Consider the following 24080-nt stretch of genomic DNA (forward strand, 5'->3'; position numbering starts at 1 on the left):
TGGGCAGAGTGAATGAGCCTGGCTCCTCCGCCCTGGCAGGTTCCCAGGGGCTGTGAACTTAGTGAAATCCTGAGTCCCCACCTGTGATCTTATGGGATTCCTGGCCAGGAGCGAGAATAAAGCCAGTGGCTGTGGCCAGGTTTGGGCAGCTCTCCTGGGCCCCCCAACACCCTGAGCTCCCATTAGCTGGTGGTGCGGAGATCCTCAGCTTGCCTGCCCTTCATCTGGCCCCTTCCTGGGTGAGAGTGGGGCCGCCTAGACTGCACCACATCTCCAGCTGCTGCTCAGGTCCTGTGCTGAGGACACAAAGCTGTCCCTGCTCTCCAACAGGTCTGAGGTACCCACTCATCTGTGGGAGTTTTTTGTGTTGTGTCAGAGTGAGGGAAGCGCCTGGGAAGGTGCTTCCTGGAGCCCCAGCAAAGCTGTGTCACATCTCCAGCTGCTGCTCAGGTCCTGTGCTGAGGACACAAAGCTGTCCCTGCTCTCCAACAGGTCTGAGGTACCCACTCATCTGTGGGAGTTTTTTGTGTTGTGTCAGAGTGAGGGAAGCGCCTGGGAAGGTGCTTCCTGGAGCCCCAGCAAAGCTGTGTCCGTGGCGGGCAGTACAGGCTATATGGCAGAAAACGTGACCCAGATCTCTAGGAACTAGGGTAGGGAAGTTCACAGAGAGGTAGCCCCAGGAGACAGTGGAAGGTGTTTTCTGATGGCACCTGGAGGGAGGGTACACGGTAGTCTGAAGAAAGGTCCCAAGATACTGAGAGGGCGGCACAGACGAGAGCGGGGAGGTGGTGGGGTCTGTTTTCACTCCGCTCCACCTCCTCAGGACACAGGTTAGTGACGCTGGGGTGAGTGGGTTTTGAGTGACAAAGGCTCATCCAGTTATTTGCTGCGTACCCTCCAGCGAGTAACTTGTTTCCAGCCTCGTGTCCAGGCCTCTGTATCCTCTTCTCTCTACCCACATGACCAGTCCATTGCGGCTGTCCCACAGCTCCCAATCGCCAGGCTCAACTTGAATCTGAGCATGACTGAGCAGCTGGCTGGCCAAGCCTGGTGGGATTTCCAGTCTGGCCAAAGGGGCACTCACACTTCATGAATGTGGCTGCCTCAGCCCCCTTGCATGAGTGGGGGACACATCCCTCAGAAAGGGAAGTGGGCTCGAGATGGACCCTTCAGCAGGTGGGGCTCTGAGCTGCAGGCCGCCCTCCAGGTGTGGGGAGACTGCACCTGATAGGGAGGACTCCCACCTACACCCGGGTCCAGGCCCCCCCACCCCCCCACCCCTTCCTGTTCCACACAGGAAAGAAATAGTAGCTCAGAGGGGTTAATGCCCTCGGCTGGCTCCTCTCCACTGGGAAGGATCGATTGACTTGCTGAGTCTTGGTGGGGTGTGGGGCGCAGGCTGAAAGAGGAGAGGTGGTGGCAGTTGTGATAGCTTCACAGAGGCGTCCACCAGGCAGGTGGTAGAGGGGTGCAGGGAAAGAGTGCAGGCGTTCACAGGCAGATGGGGCCAGGGGAGGCGTGTATGCTGTTGATACACTGAGGTCTGTTTCCCCCATTTCCGTCTGCATTGTGGTTTATGTGGTCATAATGGAAGCCAACCGGAGCTGGCCTAAGCAGAAAGTGCGAGGACACTGGAAAGGTTCTGGGCTGGCATAGCAGGGAAATGAGAAGCACCCCAGGGAACCTGAACAGTAGGAGCTAGGGTCCCTTCTGCAGTCCTCTGCCATCTACTTGAGGTTTCTGAGCTCCCCGTCTTTGAGTTCAGATTTGAGAGGTAGGACAGACCAACTCTGAACACTGAGCCTTTGTCCCTATCCTTCACTCATTCCAACAGTCATGACCCCGGGAGTGGACTGAGCATAGCCCTCAGGGTCTCACTCTTAATGGATGGGAAGTATTTAGCAGAGGACTCCAGTGCTGATGTGGAAGGGGGCAGAGAACACAGGAAGGGCCCCAGGACAGGGCCCTAGAGGTGCTTAGGAGGGTCTGCAGGGTGGTGTGGGAGCTGGGCCAGGTCTCCCTGCACTGACACCCCCCTTCTCCGCAGAACCGGCCCTCAGTGATCACCTGCGCCTCGGCCGGTGCCCGCAACTGCAACCTCTCGCACTGCCCCATCGCGCACAGCGGCTGTGCAGCGCCTGGGCTCGCCAGCTACCGGAGGCCACCGAGTGGTGAGTGTCTCTTTATCACATGTAGGCCGCGCCCTTGGCCCCCAGAGCGTGCTTACTGTTGGGCTTCAAGGGTATTTTGTGAAGTGCGCAGTGCATACCCAGCGTGGTGTGCGCCTTGGGTGGGAAGAGGGTTTAGACACAGGCTGCCCTGGCTCTAAGACTTCTCATGGGCTGGTCACGGAGAGACGGTGGGTATTTAAATATAACACTCCATTTGCTATCTGAATGCAGATAATGGCCCAGCGCAGTAGATAGATCACCATTTTACATATTGCACAAGTTGCCCAACTAAGCTGGGGGGAGGTGGGCCCCGTTCCCTAGAACCCCCCCTGCCATGGCCGGAGAGGTGCTGCCCCTCTGTGCAGCTGCAGCCACCTCTGCTCTGACCACACTCCTGCTTGCCTGCAGCCACTACCACCTGCGACCCCGTGGTGGAGGAGCATTTCCGCAGGAGCCTGGGCAAGAACTACAAGGAAGCCGAGCCGGCAGCCAGCTCCGTGTCCATCACAGGCTCTGTGGACGACCACTTTGCCAAAGCTCTTGGTGACACGTGGCTTCAGATCAAAGCGGCCAAGGACGGAGCATCCAACAGCCCCGAGTCTGCCTCACGCAGGGGCCAGCCCGCCAGCCCCTCCGCCCACATGGTCAGCCACAGCCATTCCCCCTCCGTGGTGTCCTGAACGGGCCCTTCCGGCAGCACAGGGTCTGCATGGTTTGCCTGAGCTTTGAACAGTCAGCTTAAAAAAAACAAAAAAATCGTGGGGGTGGTGGGGGAGGGAAGGGATGGTTTATTCGCAAAAACCATGTCGGGATTTTTTGTTCTGTTGTTTTTGTACTTGCTTGGTATTCGTACAAGGGGGCCCTCAAACACGACCGCAGGAACTACGTGGGGAACATCTGTCTAACGTAGCATCCTTACTTCCTGCCTCAGTTACCAAAGAAACCTCTGATGCAGGTAGACCGCCCTGACGGGGCTGGGACTCCACAGCACGCTTTCTCAGCCACAAGCCATGACAGTGGTGACCAGACGCTTTGTGCTTTTTTTCATTTGCTTCTTGAGACTGGGTGTGTGTGGCTCAGCTTCCGTGGCGTGTTCGGTTTGGTCCGTGTGTGTGTGTGTGTACTTGAAGAGAACTGTCGTGTCTGATTTGCACTACTGGGGAGACTAGAGTTGCCTGCCTGACAACTTGGGTGTGATGCTAGGACTCTGAGGGCAAACTGCTGAAAAACAAAGTGTTTAAGGATGACATTTCTGACCATTTGTGTTTTGTTGTTGTTTAAATTTAGACAAAACGGCTTTGGAAGGGGAAGTCTCATACAGGTTATAGGTCTTTCTCTAGATTTCAGGTGCTTGCAACTGGACTGCAGACTCTCCCAATCACGGGCATTTTACCTTCTCCGAACACTGCAGTTTGTTAGACTAGAGCTGAGGCTGGAGGATTCCATAGTGCTTTAAACATGATGCATGTTTTAATGGAGAAAAAAAAAATAGCTGGTTTCTATTAACTGTGTAGACAGTAAACAAAAACCTTAATACTTACTATCTTCTTTTCAGAATTAGTTTATTTTTGTCAGTTACAGTCCTAGATATACTTACTGCTGGTACAGTTGTACTCTAAGATTTGTATTTGATGTTCACTTTACTCACAAGTGGCGCCGGGGACAGCCAGCTCCTGGCAGGCTCTGGCAGTGGGCAGTTGAGCAGTCAGCCGGCTTCGGTGTAGGATGCTGGAGTTTTGGCTGCAGGCTGACGACATCATCACTTGTTTTTTGCATCCCTGTCTGCTTTGTTGCAGGAACGCAGGGGAGGTGGAGTTTGTGTCTTCCAACTTCCCTCGATGCAGAAACTGCTGCCTTTGAACTCTCTTAGCTGCACGTCAGATTCCTGACAATCTGTGATATGGTATTTTGTATGCTTCCTCGTACACTGGGGCCAAGGCAGTATACATTCCTATGACTTTATACAGTTATTACTGCATTTATTATTGTTTGCTATATTACTAGCTACTAACTAGAAATTAGGTGAAGCAGCGAGCGTGACAGATGGCTGTGGCAGTCCACAGTGGCTGTTCATTGGTCATGAGCGTTTCAATTCCCTGCCCTTGCAGTGTCTGCACACAGCCTGGCCCACCAGAGGGCTTCCCATGAGGCACCTGACCAGGTGATGTGGATGTGGCCACCGCACATGGGAGGTTGGACGGGCTGGTTTTCAGTATGAGAAGAATCCAGCTTAGCTGCTCAATTTTGGAAATTGGCACCAAATAGAAAGGTTGGAGGACTGGCACAAGGTGGCTGCAGGCCTTTCAAAAAGCAGAAGAAAAGCCCTTTTCCTCTCACCCTGCACACATTTCACTCCCACTTTACTGGGCTTCCAAGCTTTGGCATTCAGGCCCCTATATTTTCTGTAGGAAAAAAATCATTGAGAACACTTTTTTTATATAGGTAACTTTAAGACCATCATTACGCTGTGCGTAAAGAATGTACAGAGAAATTTGTAGGTATTTTTTGAAGAACAATTAATTTGTTAATGATATGTAGCTATTTAATTTTTCCCTTTCCTATTGTAATCATTTTTTTTGTTGTTTGGAAAAAAAGTTGATCTTTTTTTGTCATAGATTTGTCTGTAAGTGCAGGAACACACAGTTACTCTATGAGAACACCGCGTCTGCATTAACAGCCACTGGTTGGTTACTGCCACAGGCTGCCGAGCGTCGTAGTGGGAGAACCGCCCGCTGCTGACCGGCTTGGTGGGGGGTGCTCCCGGGACAGTCCTCTCGTCAGTGAGCGAGGTCACCACTTTGGGAGGGGTCTGCGGTGCTGACAGCAGGGTCCTTAGTGCACTGACCTATCTGGAATAGGCAGTACCCTGGAGGGGCCTGAGGCAGAGGAGGCAGCAGAAAACCAAACCTGTCCCTGAGAGAGAGGGTCCTCCCTGCGTTAGAAGGGGCTCCGTGCAGTCCTTCCCAGAGCCGCGCCATCTGCAGTGCGTTCCGACCCTCCTCTCCATGTTTGTAAATCTGTAATATACCATTCTCTGTGGCCTGTTTTTCCTGGAAGAAGAAAAAAAAAGGTTTGGCAGGCCATCTTTTTTTTTGTACTTAAAAGTAGCCTTAAGAACAATAATAAAGTGCTCTTAAACCACAGACTGTGTGTGCCTCTTCAGTCCTGGAGGGAGCACACCAGGCCGGGTGGGCAGCGGCCCCCAGAGCTTCGGTACAAGGCCCTGGGGTAGGAGGCAGATTCAGTGGTCCTGATGTATAGTGGAAAACAGTAATATTTGCTTTCTACTTTAGAAGAAGAATCTTCTTACATCTACCCTACAGGCTGGACTGAGTGGCTCTAGCCTGTAATCCTAGCACCTCTGGGAGGCCAAGGTGGGTGGACTGCTTGAGCTCAGGAGTTCCAGACCAGCCTGGGCAAGAGTGAGACCCCATCTCTACTAAAAAGAGAAAAACTTGCCGGGTGCTGTGGTGGTTGCCTGTAGTCCTAGGTACTCGAGAGGCTGAAGCAAGATGATTGCTCAAGCCCAAGAGTTTGAGGTTGTTGTGAGCTATGATGTCAGAGTGACTGTCTCAAAAAAAAAATAAATACATACACCCTACAGAAGTCTTATTGTTGTAAGAGTCAGCCCCAGACTCTGGTTTTGGTCCTGAGACAAAATTTAAAAGCCGTAAGAATAAAAAGTATGGAAAGGGTACCGCTGACTCCTGTGCCACTGCAGGGACAATGACATCTTACACCCGGTCATAGACACTAAGGATGTGCCCTTTGGTTTCCACACCCAGCTCTATGGGCCTTACACACAAATCCAGGAGGGAGAGGCAAACCAGCCCTGGCCCAAATAACTTTTTGTGGTTGAGCCCTCTGACCCCTCAGTGGAGACAGACACACATGGACAGCCACCCCACACTGGCATTAGGGCGTCCAAGCCACCAGCGAGGTGGAGAAGGCAGGCAGCTAAGCCTTCTCTCGGCCTTGTGAGCCCACAGGGGCAGGGAGGAGCCTCCTACCCAGGCAGCTGCCTGGGTCTGGCCTGAGACTTTGTCCTTCCTTTGAGCAGGCCCAGTTATGTCCACAGCAGAGGACAGGCTGAGAGGCAGACAGCTTAGCCTATGCTTGGTGGAATGCTGGGGTCACTGGGACATGTGTGAGGTCTTCTGAAGGCCTCCACAGGTGAGGGGACACGGGAGACCAGGATGGGAGGAGTCCACAGTAGAGCCTGGGGGCTGAGCCCTGCCTCCCCACAAGGGCTCCAGGCAGAAGCTGGTGTCCCATCTTTTCCCCATTTGGTCTGTGTTGGGCCAAAGTGCTCCCTCACTGCCAATCTCTGGGGGTCAAGGAGAAAGCATCCTGGGAACTCGTATCAAACATTTGTAGCAGTAAGAAAAACAGAACTGCACACGGAGAGAACCAAGACGCAGATGAATGGCAATTTCAAAGCCACGGTTATTATTTAGTTCAGAACTAGCAGGATCATGAATCATGAGAAACGCAGAACACTGGGAGCTCCTGGGCAACGGAAGGGGCTCCAGTCCTTCAGGCCTGGAGAGCAGGGACCAAGCAGGTTGGAGGCACCAGCCCAGCATCACCAGTCCTGCTCCGGACCAAGCACTCTTCAGCAGGTGGCCAGGGAGGGGCTGTCTCAGACGGTATCGTCATCGCTCATGTCCCAGATCTGCATGAGGAAGGGGCAGAGATTCAGCTGAGTTGTCTTACTGGCCCTGGTGCCCACGGATGCAGTTTTAGAATGCAGCAGTGGCAGGACAGCAGCTACTGTGGGTAGAGTGGGGTGGTGGCAGCACCACGCGGACTCATCCACAGCTCCCTTGTGGCTAATGGGCTGCCCTCCAGACCTCATACAAGGACTAAATCTCAGAGAAGTCCCATCACCTGCACAAGGGTCACCAGTCAGGTGAGCCAACAGGTGAAGGGGCTGCCTGGCCCTGCAGCCTATGCTGTCACCCCAGATTTCTGCATCTGGGGTGGTGTCCTCCTTGCTACACAACCGCCTTCTGGAAGGCCAGCTCCGTGAGGGCAGGGACCCCCTCCTGAGGCTGTATCCCAGTGTACCCGCTCCACTGTCCACTCTGGACTGCGGTGCAGTTGCCAACACTCCAGACTAACTGGAGCTGCAGAGCCCTCTCCCACCAGTCCAGAGGTGGCCTGGTCCAGGACACTGGAGACTGCCAGATCCTGCCTCAGGGCTTCAGCCCTTCAGCCCCTGTCCTTGGAGTCTGACCGTCAGTGTGGATGTGGGGGAGCAAGGCCACCCACAGCATGGCCAGGAGGAAGAACGGGGCATCACGTGGGAGAGGACTCCACCCCACCCTGCCCAGGCCCTCCTCGTCCCTGTGGCCTTGAGCACGAGCTGCCGGAGAGGGCTGGCTCTTGCACCCTGGGCTCCCTGGAGGGCTGTTCCCTGAACCTAATCCTTCAGACTTAAAAATTCCTAGAACTGGTTGCAAAAGGCCACCTCAATGCTAGCAGAGCTGAGAAAAGGAACAGTGTGGCCTGGGGAGATGGGAGGCCTGGCCAAGGTAAACACCAATACCAGCTTGGCTTTGAAAGTCAAGGATGTGGAAAATAAACACACAGAGAAGGAAATTTCCTCTCCCGGGGACCGAGCTGCCTGGGCTGAGTGGTGTTGGGCGTCCCTCTTGCCACCCCATACACCTCTGTGCAAGCCTGGCAAGGACCTCAGTGGGATTGCAAAAAAGGCCAGGGTATGGACGGCTGGTCTGGCTTCTAGGACCCAAATGCCCTTTGCTCTGGGTCCAGCTCCCCACCCACTTCATCCTGGGCATGGCTGGAACTGCCCCTCGGGTGGGATTCAGCAATACAGGGGGGGTGGCTGGATTTCTAACAAAGCCTGCATTTAGAGGCCCTGGGATCTGATCTTTGCATTCTGATGGTCTAAATGCAAACCACACCACTACAAGGTTTGCCAGCACAATCCATCTATTCTTTCATTCCCGGAGTCCTGCTGCAACACACTGTACAGACCCGCTGTAAATACTGCTCACCTTTGCCCGTGAGGTACAAATGGGGAAAGCCCAGAGAGGTAAGGCGGTTTGTCTGGGATCACACAGCAAGTCTGCTACAGTGCTGGGGGCATAGGTGTGTGGAAAGGGGCTGAGGTCAGAGGGCAGTGGGCCAAAAAGGAGAATGAGGTAGGTGTGCCTTGTGGGCAGAGCTCTCTGGTACCTCCTACCCAGCTTCTTGGGGTACCAGCCTAGATAGGACAGGGTTGCCATCAATGAGTGCTCTCTGCAAATGGGCAGAGGGGCTATTCACAAGAGGCCCCTGGGGGCTGGGCTGGGGCTTTAAGGGAAAGTAGGAGCCTCCAGAAAGCCTTGTATCAATTTTATCTTCTGTTATCAGATGGCAGCCACAGGGCAGGGGCGTCCTCAGCATTCAGTCCTGAATCTGCCTTTGAGAGAACTGGGAACAGGCGGGACTGGCCCAGAAGAGTGTCTGGCTAGCCCCTGGCTCCTACACAGATGCAGCCACTCTTGTGGGGCTCTGGCTGAAGGCACTGCCCAGATAGTGCGGGGATCCTCCAAGATGCCTGAGGTGCTTGTTGTGATGGCAGTGAGGGTGATAGATTTTACGTAACCTCTCAGGATTTTCCAGAACAAGTCCCTGGGCCAGGGACAGGTTCTCCGTTGGGGAGCCTGGCCTCGCCCCATCAACTGGGCTCAGAGGTGGCAGCAGTTTTCATTTAAACCTCAAGAAACACGCCTCATCTCCTCCCAGAACATGGACTCCCAGAGGGTGGCCGAGATCTGTGGGCTCCCGCTGTGTCCTCAGTGCCTGGCACAGAGAAAGGGCACAGAGGCTGTCCTCTTGATGAATGAGGGTTGTAGAAAACTGGTGAAAATCTTTTTACATGATAATACTCGTGCTGGCAAGGGTATTCTAAAACACGGCCACAGGAGTAGTACAAATTGGAGTACCATATTTTTTTCAAAGACAAGATTTGGCAACATGTAATACAAATCTTTAAAAATGTTCATCCCTTAAGGAAGAGATAATGATATTTTTTTGCAGGTAACATCTAGTACACTTAAGAAACCCAAGAAAATGAATGTTAAGATGACTAGAAATGAAAAAAGACTATTCAGTAAGAGAGCAAGATGGAAAACTGACAATAAATTATGGGCTCCCCATGTACAATAAAAACAAGTCAGTTCAAAAACAGAATGAAAGAGAAGAACCCCTTATAGGAGTAATGAAAAAGATAAAAACTAATGCTAGGTCTAAGCCTGACATTAAACGTACAACATCCGTGTGAAATAAACCTCTGAAACGGTCCTCGTCAAACAGTCTTCCCATGAATAGGTATAAAAAAGCTAAGTTCGGCTTGGTGCCCGTAGCTCAGTGAGTAGGGCGCCAGCCACATACATCGAAGGTGGCAGGTTCAAGCCTGGCCAGGGCCTGTTAAATAACAATGACAACTGCAACCAAAAAATAGCGTTGTGGCGGGCGCCTGTAGTCCCAGCTACTCGGAGGCTGAGGCAGGAGAATTGCTTAAGCCCAAGAGTTTGAGGTTGCTATGAGCTGGGATGCCACTGTACTCTACCCAGGGTGACATAGTGAGACCATCTCCAAAAAAAAAGTAAAGTTGGCCAAATGGAGAACTCTCCTTGTTTTCACATAGGATGATTCTATAGCAAATGGAAATGTCCTTTTGCCACGGCAAAATGTCAGCTTTCCCAAGTGATTTATAAATTTAGTACAATCTCAACTTTTTTTTATAAAGAGACAAGATTCCCCTGTGTCACCTAGGCTGGAGTGCAGTGGCACCATTGTAGTTCACTGCAACCTCCAACTTCTGGGCTCAGGTGATCCTCCCGCCTCAGACTCGCAACTGAGTAGGACGACAGGTGTGCACCACTATACCCGGCTCATTTATTTTTTGTAGAGATAAGATCTTAGTAAACTCCTGGCCTCGAGTGATGCTCCTTCCTCATTCTCCCAAAGTGCTAAGATTACACATATGAGCCACCATGCCCCACCTACAATCTCAATTTTTTAAAAATCAGGTGTCTTTTTCAGGAGCTAGACAAGATAGTTCTAAAGTCCGGAAAAATAAATAAGCAAGGAATCCTATGAAACCCTCTGGACAGAAAGAAGAGCAGGAAAGAATCCCCACCTCATGCTGAGATGCGTCATGAAGTCCCCAAGGAAGAGGCATTGGCACGAGGGGAGACAGACGAGAAAATGGGACAGAAACAGCATAAGTCCGTGTGGAAGTCCAAGATTTGAATGCAAAGGGTCTGGGGGATGTGATCTCCGATCATTAGAAAAAGACTTTTTAATAGATATATCAGGACAAGGGGACAGTCATCTGGAGGAACAGTTAATTCCATGCCTTCCATTGTACATCAGAATCAACGCCAAATGGAATAGAGATCAAAATGTTAAAAATAATGAAACTATACGACTACCAGACACGAACATGGAAGAATTCCTTTATAACCTTCGAGTGGGAAAAGGCTATGGCCCCAAATACACAAGCAATAAAAAATGGGTAAGACTGTAAAAACACATGCATACTATTTTGCACAGAAAAAGACTGTAAGTGGACCACCCCAGGAACTATAACAAACTGGTCAACATAAGGAACTAGGCCTACCGAACTGACACGTCCACGTCATGCACATCTGCTCTACAAAAATTAGGTCACCTGAAGGATGTGGTTAACTGGGGAGGTGGCCAATTATGGAGGTTCTAGTATATAAGCAAAGTCAAAAAGACAAATTACAAACTAGAAGAAAATGTGGCTAATCTCTGACGGACGAAGAGCTCATACAAATCAAGAGAAAACCAATAGACCAACTTTTAAAAACAGTCTGAAGACATGGACGTTTCACAGAAAAAGATAGACAAATGGCCCTTAAACATAAGAACAAGCGCTTAATCAACCCTACTCATAATAAGAGAAATCCAAAGATTTCTTAGGATCCAAAAGTACTGACCAGAAAAGAACAAACTAACTTGCATTTCACAAGAATTAAAACTACTGCTCTTGGAAGGATACCACTAAGAAAAGGCAAGTCACAGACTAGGAGACAATACCTATGCTATATATAAAAAGGACTTGTATCCAGAATACATAAGGAACTCTTACAACTTAATAATGAAGAGACAAAATTTCTTTTTTTTTTTTTTTTTTGAGACAGAGTCTCACTCTGCCACCCTCAGTATGTGGGACCTGCGCCCTACTCACTGAGCCACAGGTGACGCCCAAACAACTTGGTTTTAAAAATGAGCAGAAGATCCACAATTGTCATGGTAAAAAAAAAAAAAAAGGCAAAATATTTATTCAATTCACAATTCACAAAAGAAGGAACATGTGGCCAATAAAATTCAGAAAAGATGCTCAACATCCTTAGTCCTCAAGGAAATGCAAATCGAAACTGGAAAGAGACACAGACACACCACGCTCCACCTGCTAGAAGGGCTAACGCTGAAGACCGGCAACACGGGGGTCTGAGGATGGAGCAACCGCAGCCCAGGCGGCTCCGAGTGGGCATGGAGAAGGGCACTGCACTACCACATTGGAAACAAGTCCAGGGCCTTAGTTAAACGTACACTTACCCTGTGATCTAGCCGTTACACTCCTAGTTACTCCCAAAGAAGTGGAAACATGTTATGTGCACAGAGAGACTTGTGCAAGAATGTTCACAATAGCTTTATTCATAATAGGCACAAACTCGAATCTACCCAAATGTCCGTCAACAAGAAAATGGAGAAACAAGTTGTGCTATGTCCACACACTGGATACAACTCAGTCATCAAAGGAACAAAACACTGATGTGTGCACGTGTAAATCTCAGCAGCTTTTTTTTTTTTTTTGTAGAGACAGTCTCACTTTATGGCCCTGCGTAGAGTGCCATGGCCTCACACAGCTCACAGCAACCTCCAACTCCTGGGCTTAAGCGATTCTCTTGCCTCAGTCTCCCGAGTAGCTGGGACTACAGGCGCCCGCCACAACGCCCGGCTATTTTTTTGGTTGCAATTCAGCTGGGGCCGGGTTTGAACCCGCCACCCTCGGCATATGGGGCCGGCGCCTTACCGACTGAGCCACAGGCGCCGCCCAAATCTCAGCATCTTTGTCCTGTGTCAAAGGAGCCCACAGGGCGAGGCAGGAGCAGGGAGATTCCGATCGAAGGGCACAGAGCTGTAGTTACGCAGCATGAACGAGGCTAGAGGTTGAGTGCACAGTATGTGGACTCCAGTCAACAGAGTTAACAGTACTGGAAGTTTGCTAAGAGCGCAGATTTTAGGTGCTTTTACCAACCAACCTCCATGTAACTACGTAAGATGATGTATACAGTAATTACCTTCACAGTAACCATGAAGTGTATGTAGTATGTATATCAAGACATCATCTATGACACTCTGAATAGATACAATCAAAAAGAAAAGATGGCTGATGCAGAAGACCACATTCTGTGTGATTTCATTTGTGTAAAATCCCAGCAGGGGCAAGAAAGTAGATCATTTGCTACAACTCAACTAACTGGACACTTTAAATGGGTACATTTTATTGTATGTAAATTATACCAATAAATTTGATTTTTTAAAAAGCCAAGGTAAATTGGCAAACATCTGATAGCTTAATAATACATTCTGTTTGTGAGCCTGAGGGACATAACACAGCACAGCCACCCTTGCCCCGGCCATCTTTCTCCCAGGACTCTACCCTAAAAATACACCTCCATGACACAAAAGGACGTTATTCACTGCCGCATGACTTGTTACAGGAAAGCCGCTGACTCTACGCTGCTCACTGCGCACCGACCCTGGCCTGCTGTGGCCCTGAAACTCGGCAAGGAAAGGTTGGACCAACTGATGTGGGCTGATGTCCAGGATTTATTTAGTGAAAGAAAGAAAAACCCAGATTATCTATGGCATGCTACCTTTGTGTACGAAAAAAAAAATTAATTTTGCAAAAATAAACACAAGAATAATAAAACCAGAAATTAATTTAGATGCCTACCCTACAGGGAGTGGGTGGGAATGGAGCTGAGACTGTTCTGAACATATCTTGTAGTCATATTTTACATATTTAAAAAACTAAATAAAAAAGAATGCTAAAAGCACAAGCAACAAAACAAGTAAATAAACCAGACTTAATCAAAATTAGAACCTTTTGTGCTTCAAAAAAATACTAGTAAGGAAAAGATAACCCAGAGAATGAGAGAAAATATTTGCAAACCATATTCACAAGGGACCTCTATCTAGAATATGTAAAGACCATTTGTAACTCAATAATAAGAACACAAAGAAGCTGAATAGGCTGGGCGTCTGTAGCATAAGTGGTTAAGGCGCCAGCCACGTACACTAGAGCTGGCGGGTTTGAATCCAGCCTGGGCTTGCCAAACAATGACAACTACAACCAAGAAATAGCCCGGCGTTGTGGTGGGCACCTGTAGTCCCAGCTACTTGGGAGGCCGAGACAAGAGAATTGCTTAAGCCCAGGAGTTGGAGGTAGCTGTGAGCTGTGACACCACAGAACTCTACCAAGGGCGACAGCTTGAGTCAAAAACAAAAACAAACAAAAAAAAAGGAAGTTGAATAAATACGTTTCAAAAAAAAAAAAAAGGTATAAGAAGCACACGAAAAGATACTCGAACATCATTAGTCCTTAGGAAAATGCAAATAAAAACCATGAGATACCACTTCACTCTCACTGGGTTGGCTATAACAAAAAGTCAGATAATGGCAAGTGTTGACAAGGATATGGACAAACAGAAACCTTCATGTAATGCTGTTGGAAATGTAAAATGGTCCAACTATCTTACAAAAAACAGTCTGGCAGCATCAAAAAATTAAGCATAGAGTTACCAAATGGCACAACAATTCTAATCCTAGGTAATCACCCAAAAGAAATGAAAACATGTCCACACAGAAACTTGTGTACAAACATTCGTGGTATTATTCATAGTAAAGTACAGTACTAGTATTCATAAAAGTAAAAAATCCCACTATTTATAATAGGAAAAAAGTGGAAAAACCCAATGTCAACCAACTGATGAATGGATAAACGAAATGCGGACTGTCTATACAGAGGGACATTATTCAGCCAAACCCCGGCCTCTACGCCATCCTCTCAACACACCCAAAGACCATAATGTGACTGCCTCATTTTACAAAACAGAGAACTAAAGCTCAGAGAAAATGATAGAAATTGTCAAGGGGACTGAATTAGCAAGGGGTAGGAAAGAGGCTTTTTCCACTTTATTTCACTACTTCTTAACTGTTAAATATAATTTCTTCTAAAAAATTATTAAGGACGATCTCTGAACTCTGCTACCTGGACCCCAGACGCTCTTATGACATTTACTGCCTGTTGTTACGCTGCTGCACAGTAAGTGACCCCAAGACCAACAGCACATACAGGCACCACAGAGAAACTTGGGCAGGTGAGAGCCAGGCCAGCTTCCCACTGGTTCTGGTTCCCAGGGCCCCACCTCTGTCCTCAGACCCAATTCAGGAGGCAGGGACTGAGCTGCCCTGTGGCTTGGGCTGTGGGCCAGAAACAAGAGTGGCTATAGCCTTTCCGGTTCTCGGCCAGCAGGAGTGGGCTTGGGCCCTCTGCTCAGAGCCTGACCTGAGCCCCTTGGTGCTTTGGCTGCTCCCCTGCAGTGGAGCAGGGCTGGGTCATCCCTCTGAATCGGCGGATCTTCCACAAGGAGCCAGGGAGAAGGTTCAACCTGGACCGTACACACTGAGAGGGCTCCAGGTTTAACTGTCCTGTCTCCAAATAAGACATATGTTTGAAAGGAGCCATTGGTCATCCAATTTCAAGCTTGTGTCCCATTTCTGGACCACATTGCCTGGAGCATGCCATGAACTGAGGTGGTTCTTTCATAAACACTGTGATTACCTTGTGAATGGCAAAATTACATTTGTGTGTATGTGTGTGAGAGAAAAGTGTGCATTTGTTAAATGTAAACATTTAAATATACCACAGTTTTTGAGACACGGTTTTGATATTTCATTATTTTTTTAATTCAAAGATGGAAGCATCCAGATCTCTCTGGGCCTCTGAGCAGCCCGGCCTCCCGACCTGTCCACCAGGGCCCTCGCAGGGGTGGGGCTCCAATGAGAAAGAGATCGGAGGGGCCTGTGGGAGGGCGTGCTGGAGGCCAGGACATGGGGCTGAGCTTCTCCAGCAGACTTCCCAACCAGATTCAGTCCACTTGGGGAAGAATGAAGGCCCCAATCACACTTGTGAAAGGATCACACAACAGCCACTCACTCCCCGTGGTTTGTGTTCATTCCTTCCAACCCAGTTCCTGGGCAGTGAGCACTAGGCCTGGGGGCGCTGGGTTCTCAGGACCTTCCTCACACCCATGGGAAATGGACAATACTCCCATTTCTTCTACTGTGGGGTGTTTGATAATCAATGAGACCTTTACTGTGTATTGCCAGGAGCCGGCTGTGAGGACTAAGGGAACCAAAGGAGAGAGGACACTTGAAAATGATTCCAAGCCGATTCAGGGGACAGACTGCAGAGGGACACATGCCCTCAGGGGAGGTGGGCCAGGCAGGCTGCTCAGGGCAAGAAGCCCCAGGGCAGCACCAAGGCCCAGGGAGAGGACAGCAGGCCGTGGGCCAGGGCTTGGCCTGTGATGTCCTAGTTTGGGTTTGGGGACAAGAAGGGCAAGAGCAGGAGGAGAGGGGAGGAACAGAGGGCAGGCTGTGCGGCTGGGAAACGTCAGCAGGAGCCCAGAGGGGAGGCAGGCTAGTCCCGGGCCCACTGTGCGTGAGAGAGCAGGACCCATGGTCCCATAGGTGCCAGTGTGCTCTGGGGCTCCAGGGCCCTCTCACATGGCAGCAGACTGGTCTTCTCAAAACACAGTCCCGTCCTGTCTTGCCCCGGTCTTATGGCTTCCCCTCGCACATGGGGAAGAGTCAAGTTGTTCCGCCCCTCAAGCCCGGGTGCTGTCACTCCTCCAAGCTCCCCTCCCCAAGACTCTCCCGCCACCAGCCTCCTTCTGGCCCTGAGCTCCGGGAGCTCTGGCCTCCTGCGCATGCTCTCTGCCACAGAGGATTGTTCCAGGGCCACCTCTCCCGCATGGCTGGCCCCTGCAGGGGCTGCAGCGACACCTGGAATTCCTCACTCTCGGCCCGCTTGGTTCCTCTAGCGCCTCCACCAGAGTTTTTCATCACCTCACAGTTTGTGCATCTGTCAGACGCATGGCCCCTGGGGCCTGGTCTGTCTGTTCCCCATTGTGCCCCTAGACCAATAAAGGGGTTCTCAATGAGCCACCTGCCATGGCTGTCATTCCACAGTGGAGAATAAAAGAGGGGTCTTTGGTATGAACGTAACACCCAAGAATCAGTCAAGGAAAGAACCCTCAATCCAGATGGCTGTTGAGGACTCCAGCGAGTCAAACCCATGGTCCCCAAAGCCTGGAAGAGGACCGGGGACGTGCTGTGGGCAGGTCCTGGTGGGAGCATATTGAGGCAGTGGGCCAACTCGCCCCGGGCCACTGACAGCCTCTTTCTCCTACAGGTGAGCATTTCTGAGCCAGGCCATAGCAAGGCAGGGCGGGGCCTCTTCTTGCTTCTGACTGTGAGAGTCCCCACAGAAAGGATGCTGTGCACACAGCAGCAGTCTGGGACTCTCCTGAGATGGGGGCTGCACAGGCTCATCAGGAATGCTGCAGAGGGTGAGAAACAAACCTCTGTCCTCGAGAGGGCCCGGGAAGTGCCACTGGGTGAAGGCCCAGGTCCTGATTTCCTGGTCCCCCGTCACACCATGGGGACCCGAGCCAACTCAGAATTAAAGCTGCCCATCCGCTCATATGAAGTCCAGAACCAGAACTTCCTAAATCCTTTTGTCCCTTGGCCGAGAGTGGCTGACATGAACTGCGTAGGCCTGCTGGCGCCAGCAGGCCACTGGCCTTCAGGGATGAACAAGACGAAACGGCAAGAATGGGTCAGGTAGCCCAGGCCCTGCAGGACGCCTCCAGGGGCTACTGCTGTCATCAACAGCCACCACCCTCACCCTTCACCCACAAGCCTGTCACCATCCTTTAATGGAGACAAAATGGCTCCTCCCCCAGGGGACTGGACTCCCCTCTCTCACACACCAGGACACCACCTGCCTTTGCACCCTGCAGCCTAAACACTTCCTTCCCAGCCTGGCCTAACCTGGCACCAGACTTGGGAGCAGAAGGAATTAAGACCTAGGCCCATTCTCAAGGAGCCCAACCTGAACTCAGCCCTCCAGACACCAGGCACTGAGGGCCAGGGGAGTGAGGAAGGTGGAGAAGGAGGGGCAGCTTCCAGCGCTCCAGTTTTCTGGCAGAGAAGTTCCCCAGCCTTTCCCATCCCCAGCCCCACAGGTGCCTGTTCACAGACCAGTGTGCACTGCCCCATGACACCCACTGCTCCGGGGGATCCGGGAATAAGGTTAAGATTTTACTAGACAGACAGTTAGGGCTAAGGCAGCCGGTAAAATGTAAACAGCGACTTACGCAAACAGGCAGCTGAGGATAAGGGGAAGAGGGGGAAGGGAAGGCTTCATGTTGGCAGGATGGGGGCCACTGCCCCAGGGGCGGGGTCAGGTCAGGGGATGCCTCTCTCAGACTGATCAAAGGCACCTCAAGGGAGGAGGCAGGGGCTGGGCCTGTGCACAAGTGTGGGCTGGTGTATCACCTTCAGAGGGTGCCAGAATCCCCACTTCTCCCGACTCCCTCCACAAAGATGCTCTGAGCTTCAACTGACAAGGGGAGGTGGTATCTGAAGGAACAGCCTTGGGCCCCACAACTGAGAGGCAGAGAAACAAGCCTGCACTCAGGGAGGCGCTGGCTGTGCTCACCAGTGTAGACTTCACTGCTCCGTCACCAAGAGCAAAGCCAACCCTGCAACACCTGACAGGTGCCCAGAGGGGTCACGATTTTAAAGGAGGCACAGGTAGGAAGCAGAGAAGGCTAAGAGAAGCTACTTGGCCGCAGGGGGAAAAAAGGAAAAAACTGGAGGACCTGATCAGGAAAAACCGCAGCATAGAATGGGGTGCTGACGCCTCCCAGGACCTGGGGACACCAGCTACAGGAAGTGCCTTGCCTGTGGCAAGGCCCAGGGACTGAGCACCTGCTGATTTCTTTTGTTTGTCCCTGTCGGCAAGTACCCAGAAGTAAATGCTGACATTTTAGCCACGGAATCCTCGGTTCCGGTTCCCGACAGAAGACTGGAGTCCCCAGCCCTCAGCAACAGGCTGTGCCAAGTCTCTCCATCTGACTAGTCTGGAGAATGGAGCTCGAAGTCCTGCGGTATTTAGCTCCCCGCTCTGGGATGGTTAAATAAGCACCAGTATCTCTGTTCTCCAGGGTGTTGGCTGCCTAACAAAGGCCAGTCCAAGGTGTGGGGAGGAGCAGACTGGTTTAGGGGCTCTCGACTCCTAGTTACCAAATAATACTCAGAGGAGGGAGGCCTCCAAAGAGCAGCAGCGGCAAATGCCCGACAACAGGGAGCTTCAGCTTCAGAGCACCAGCTTCCCTTCTGGGTTCTGGGCTGTGTGGGAGAAGGGCAGCAGGCCCCAGGCTTGTTTGCGTTCTTTCAAGCTTCAAAACACATTTTTTAAATTAGGTGGTAAGAATACGGGGTAATTTTTGTGGCACCAATATACTTTCTTTCAAGATACGATTTATATGTTTGGCCCACATTTTAAATGAAATGGTTATTGAGATAAATGGCCTGGCTGGAGGCTGCAAAATGGTTTCTGTTCTATAGTGCTTATTTTCAGTTCTTTAAAAACTTTTTAAAAAGTTTCCCTTTAAAAAGGCAGACACTTTTGCCTGTTTGTTCTTTACCTCAAAGGGCTTTTTGGGTCAACACTGGAGACAGGAGAAGAGAAGGAGAAAACCTTGAGAGCTCAGAGCTCCAGGACGTAGGCTAAGAACGCACACTGGTTTCGCTGGATGAGAAGAGAGGGGCTGGGACCTTAGAATAATGCAAATACAGGCGAGCTGCAGGCCAGGGACACGCCTCAATCCTACAAGGCTAACGTGTTCACATCCTCTGCCTGGGGCCCTGAGGGCCCTGCCACTGGGCCTGACCATCCAAGACCAAGTAACAAGACAAATGCTGTCCCCTCCCTGACTTTCCATAAAGCCCCCGTCACCAGCCTGTGGGGGACTGGCCTAAGGATGGACAAGGACAGAGAGGCAGAAGCAGTCCCGCATGCACACAGGGTGACAGACCTTCAACAAAGGTGCCAAATGGGGAATGGTGCTGGAAGAATTCAACATCCCCATAGAGAAAACGTGAAAACGTCCACCCTTATCTTACACCATACTCCCCAAATCAACTTGAAATAATCACAGACATACACCCAAAAGCTAAAACTATGAAATTTCTGGAAAGGAACATAAAAGAAAATCGATGAGACTTTCCTCATAGGCAGAGATTTCTTAGGATACCAGAAGCAGGAACTAGAAAAGAAAAAGATTAATAAACTGGGCTTCAAAATGCGAGACTTTTCTCTCCTAGAGACAACCTTAAGAAAATGAAAAAGTAAGCCAAAGACACTGAGGAAATATATGCAATACCAATATTTGACAAAGGACTTACATCCAGAAAACGTAAGTCTCACGACTCAATAGAAGATAAATAACCCAGTGAGAACAAAGAAATGTCGCAAAGGAAGATACACAGCTGGCAAGTAAGTACTTGAGAGGCTGTCATCAGAGCACTACACCAAGACCCACGACGAGACTCCTGCATCCTCCCTGAAATGGCTAAAAGGAAAGGGACTGCCGGCTCCAGGGTTGGCTGGGACGTGGGGCCGCCAGCGTTCTCATGCAGAGCTAGCGGGAATGGCAAACTGGCACAGCTGACTTGAAAAACGGATGGGTAGCTTCTTGAGAAATTAAACATACACTTCCACCATAGGACCCAACAAATCCAGTCCTAAATAATCACCCAAGAAATGAAAACGTGTCTACACAGAGATGTGGACAGGAACATTCATGGAAGCTTTATTTATAACAGATGGAAACTGCAAACAGCAAGTACTCCTCAATGGGGAGTGAATGAACAGTTACGGCATATTCATACAAGGGGATGCTACTCAGCACCACAGAGGAACAAGCTGCTGACACGTGTAACAGCGCCATGAGTCTCGAAACTATTGTGCTAAGCAGGCCTGGTGGCTCACGCCTATAATCCTAGAACTATGGGAAGCTGAGGTGGGAGGATTGCTTGAGGCCAGGAGTTTGAGACCAGCTTAAGTGTCAGTGTGACTGTATCTCTATTAAGAAATATAGAAGGAGTGGCGCCTGTGGCTCAGTGGGTAGGGTGCCGGCCCCACATACCGAGAGTGTCGGGTTCAAACCCGGCCCTGGCCAAACTGCAACAAAAAAAATAGCCAGGCGTTGTGGGAGGCTGAGGCAAGAGAATTGCCTAAACCCAGGAGTTGAAGGTTGCTGTGACACCACAGCACTCTACCCAGGGCAACAAAGTGAGACTGTGTCTCTAAAAAAAAAAAAGAAAGAAAGAAAAAGAAAAATAGAAAAAGTTGACTTGGCGCTTGTGGCTCAAGCAGCTAAGGTGCCAGCAATATACACCTAAGCTGATGGGTTCGAATCCAGCCTGGGCCCACCAAACAACAATGACAGCTGCAACCAAAAAATAGCTGGGCATTGTGGCAGGAGCCTGTAGTCCCAGCTACTTGGGAGGCAGAGGCAGGAGAATCACTTGAGCCCAGGAGTTGGAGGTTGCTGTGAGCTGTGATGCCTTGGCACTCTACCCAGGGCGACAGCTTGAGGCTTTGTCTCAAAAAAAAAAAAAAAAGAAAAGAAACATAGAAAAAGTAGCTGGGTGTGGTGGCACATGCCTGTAGTCCCAGCTACTGGGGAGGCTGAGGCGGGAGGATCCTTGAGTCCAGAAGTTTGAGGCTGCTGTGAGCTGTAAACATGCCACTGCACTCTAGCCTGGGTGACAAGGTAAGACCCTATCTCAAAAAACAAAAACTATCATGCTGTAAAAGAGAAACCACACAAAAAAGTACCTGCTGTATGTTTCCACTTACATGGCACTCTAGAAAATGCAAATCTAATCTCAAATGATAGAAAACAAGCAGATCCTGATTGCCCAGGGCCCAGTTTTGGGTAAATGGACTGGAAATGTCCCCAGGGTAATGCAGATCCTCTGTATTTTTACTGTGGTGGTCACAAAGGTGTGTAAGTTTGTTGCAACTCACAGAAATGTACACTTTTACATATACTTCATTGCATGTACACCAATAAATTTGATTTAAAATTTCTTTTTAAATTCAAAAGAGAAAGACAGCTTAAAAGGAGAGGGTTTGCAGAATATAAATACGTATTTTTGCCAAAAAATAATTGCCAAAAAATATGGTAAGAGAAATACTGCGTCCTTTTCAAAATAGACCAGAAGGTCAGCAACCCTGAAGTGGGGCTCAATTTTACTGTAACACAATTTTATAACCTGAAGAAATAATCGAGGTTGATGTCTTTAACATTTTTTAGTAAACTCTTGGAAGCTGTGGGTAATCAACCTCCTAGAGCAGCCTAATTAAAGGTTTTCACGCTCATGCTGAAAAGAGCAGGACACTGCCTCCTCTGTGCTGTCATCCAGGAGGACATCTGTTCCTTCCTTCACTGGCCACTTACACAAGGGATCAAGACCCTACTTCTGTGCTGAATCCAAATATGACCCTCTTTTATCTCTACCATACCATGGGATCTTTACAGATCAAGACCTCATGGCTCCGAGAAGGCAGACGGCCTGGCCAGGGTCACACAGCTAGCACATGGCAGAATGGGACCCCAACCAGGGTCCGCCTGATCCTAGGCCCCAGGTTTTCTCCATGGTGGCATTGGGCAGATAGGTCCATTTTGAGGCTCCAAATAGGTGACTTGCCAGGGTATCTGTCCCTTGAAGGGCAGTGTTATGAGTCTGGGCTGACTTGGGAAGCACCTTCCTAACACAACTGACAAGTCAGGGTCAAGTCAAGAGGGCAGGGCCTCAGTTATCACCAGTCCTCAGCACCTCCTACTGGGTACGACCAGTGCTTTCCAGGAACGCCAGCCCTCATGTCAGGTCCCCACGGCCTTCAGGGCATCCATGTGTTTAGCTAGATGAACCATCAAGGCCATGTGAAATCTCACACAGGCACCTGCCAAACTCCCTCCACTTTCTGGATTCTTCTATGTCCAGGGCCACAGCTCAGCCAGGCCTCACTTGGGCTCAGTGGCATTGGGTGTAAAGGAAACAGCCCAGGCCTGGGCAAGATACTCCCAAGTCCAGATCTGGGCTCTGCAACTCTCGGCGCTCTGTGGTCTCAGGCCAGTTACCACACCTCTCAGAGACTCAGTTTCACCCTCAGAAAATGGATCTCTCCATTCTACCAACCTCATGGAGGTCATCATGGGGAAAATAAAATAACGATTGGGCAGCCTCACCCAGACACTAACACCAAGCAGGTCCCAAGGAAACGTTACATCTCACTTTCAACCCGAGTCCCACTGCACTGAAGCCACACGGGCAAACAGTGGGGTGAGGAGTGAGCCCCTCTGAGGTGCTGCCTGAGGGCCACATGGAGGGCATCTGGTGTTTCATAATCCCCCTCACTGTAATATCCAGATCCGTGAGGGAACATTGGGCCTGAGACTGAGAAACCAGGGAGAAAATGGAGCTGTTTAGGGAGGAATTCTCTATCCATGCAGCAAACATTCACTGAACACCTGCTGTACCCCAGAAGCTGAGCTGGGCTCTGGTGTGTCACTTGGGATCGGGACGGGGTGGTCCTGCCCTCAGGAGGTCCCTGCCCGTGGAAAGCCAGCTGTGTAGTGGAGCTGACAAAAGACACGCACAACCAGTCTCACCCAAGGAAAGAGCTATAAAATGTCTCAGTACCACGAAGGACAGCAAGCACAGAGGGAGAGGTGGGGTCCCAGGGGAGCACGTGCTGTGAGAAGGGACCTGGGGGAAGGGCTCTTGGCAGAGACAACAGTGAAGATGAGGTCTGAAAGATGAGGAGCCAACCACCCAAGAACAGAGTCCGGGTAGCCCTCAGTGAGGTGACAACAAGTGCAAAGATCCCAAGGGAAGGGGCTGTGCACTCCAGGGGCTGGGGTGGAGCATGTGGCCGGGTGGGTCAGAGGTCTGAGACCAGAGGGTCCACAGAAAGGGGTCTGCACTTATTCTAAACTGCTGACCTTCAGCAGAAGTTCATGGGGCCGAGGGGAGGGGAGAAGACCAAGAGAGCAGTGAACACCTTCAAATTACATTTTGGAGGTAGAATCAACAGGCTGGTCATAAACAAGATCATAATCTGGGCTGGTGCAGTGGCTCACGCCTGTAATCCTAGCACTTTGGGAGGCCAAAGTGGGAGGGTCACTTGGGTCCAGGAGATAGATGAAGGCTACTGTGAGCTGTGATCACACAACACTCTGGGGTGATGGAGCAAGACTTCATCTTTGAAAAGAGAGAAAAAGAGAGAGTGGTCTGAATCCTAAAATTTTTGAGCCAGAAAGGATCTTAACACAAGGTCAAGCTCTCCTTCCGCGTCTGTGGAAAGGCAGAATGAGGCCCAGAGAGGGGCAAGGTCTGAACAAGGTCATCGGTGGAGCTGGGCCTAGAATCCTAGCTGACCAGGGTGGACTTCAGCTGCTCATCCCAGGCGAGAGCTGAGAGCTCCTGCAGATGCAGTGGGGAGGGGGTCTGCTCTCCGCGGACTTTCTGGCTGCAGTGTGCTCACACCAACGTTTTCTCTGAAAACAGATGGGTGGTGACCTCCATGAAGCACAAACATCTTCCCTAAGTGTGGTGGCTTTTTACTGGGGATATGGAAGTTCTGGCTTCCCCTCCAGCCTGGGAAGGCACAGAGCTAACCTCAAGTCCTGAGTCCTTCCCAGGACA

The 24080-nt window shown here is 50.4% G+C and overlaps 2 protein-coding genes across 7 annotated transcripts in view; one reads left to right on the forward strand and one right to left on the reverse strand.

Moving 5' to 3' along the window:
- VGLL4 (vestigial like family member 4) overlaps positions 1-5312 on the forward strand; it is a 175602-nt gene extending 170290 nt beyond the window's left edge. For all 4 annotated transcript variants that reach the window (XM_053600415.1, XM_053600416.1, XM_053600414.1 and 1 more), the window contains 2 exons: positions 2048-2171; positions 2580-5312. In XM_053600415.1, the coding sequence (XP_053456390.1) occupies positions 2048-2171; positions 2580-2851 (396 nt within the window). In that variant the 3' untranslated portion in view covers positions 2852-5312. The remainder of the gene's footprint in view (positions 1-2047; positions 2172-2579) is intronic.
- ATG7 (autophagy related 7) overlaps positions 3219-24080 on the reverse strand; it is a 273640-nt gene continuing 252778 nt past the window's right edge. For all 3 annotated transcript variants that reach the window (XM_053600407.1, XM_053600408.1, XM_053600406.1), the window contains exon 19: positions 3219-6846. In XM_053600407.1, the coding sequence (XP_053456382.1) occupies positions 6814-6846 (33 nt within the window). In that variant the 3' untranslated portion in view covers positions 3219-6813. The remainder of the gene's footprint in view (positions 6847-24080) is intronic.

This window comes from Nycticebus coucang, chromosome 8 (assembly GCF_027406575.1).
Source record: "Nycticebus coucang isolate mNycCou1 chromosome 8, mNycCou1.pri, whole genome shotgun sequence".
NCBI lineage: Eukaryota > Metazoa > Chordata > Mammalia > Primates > Lorisidae > Nycticebus > Nycticebus coucang.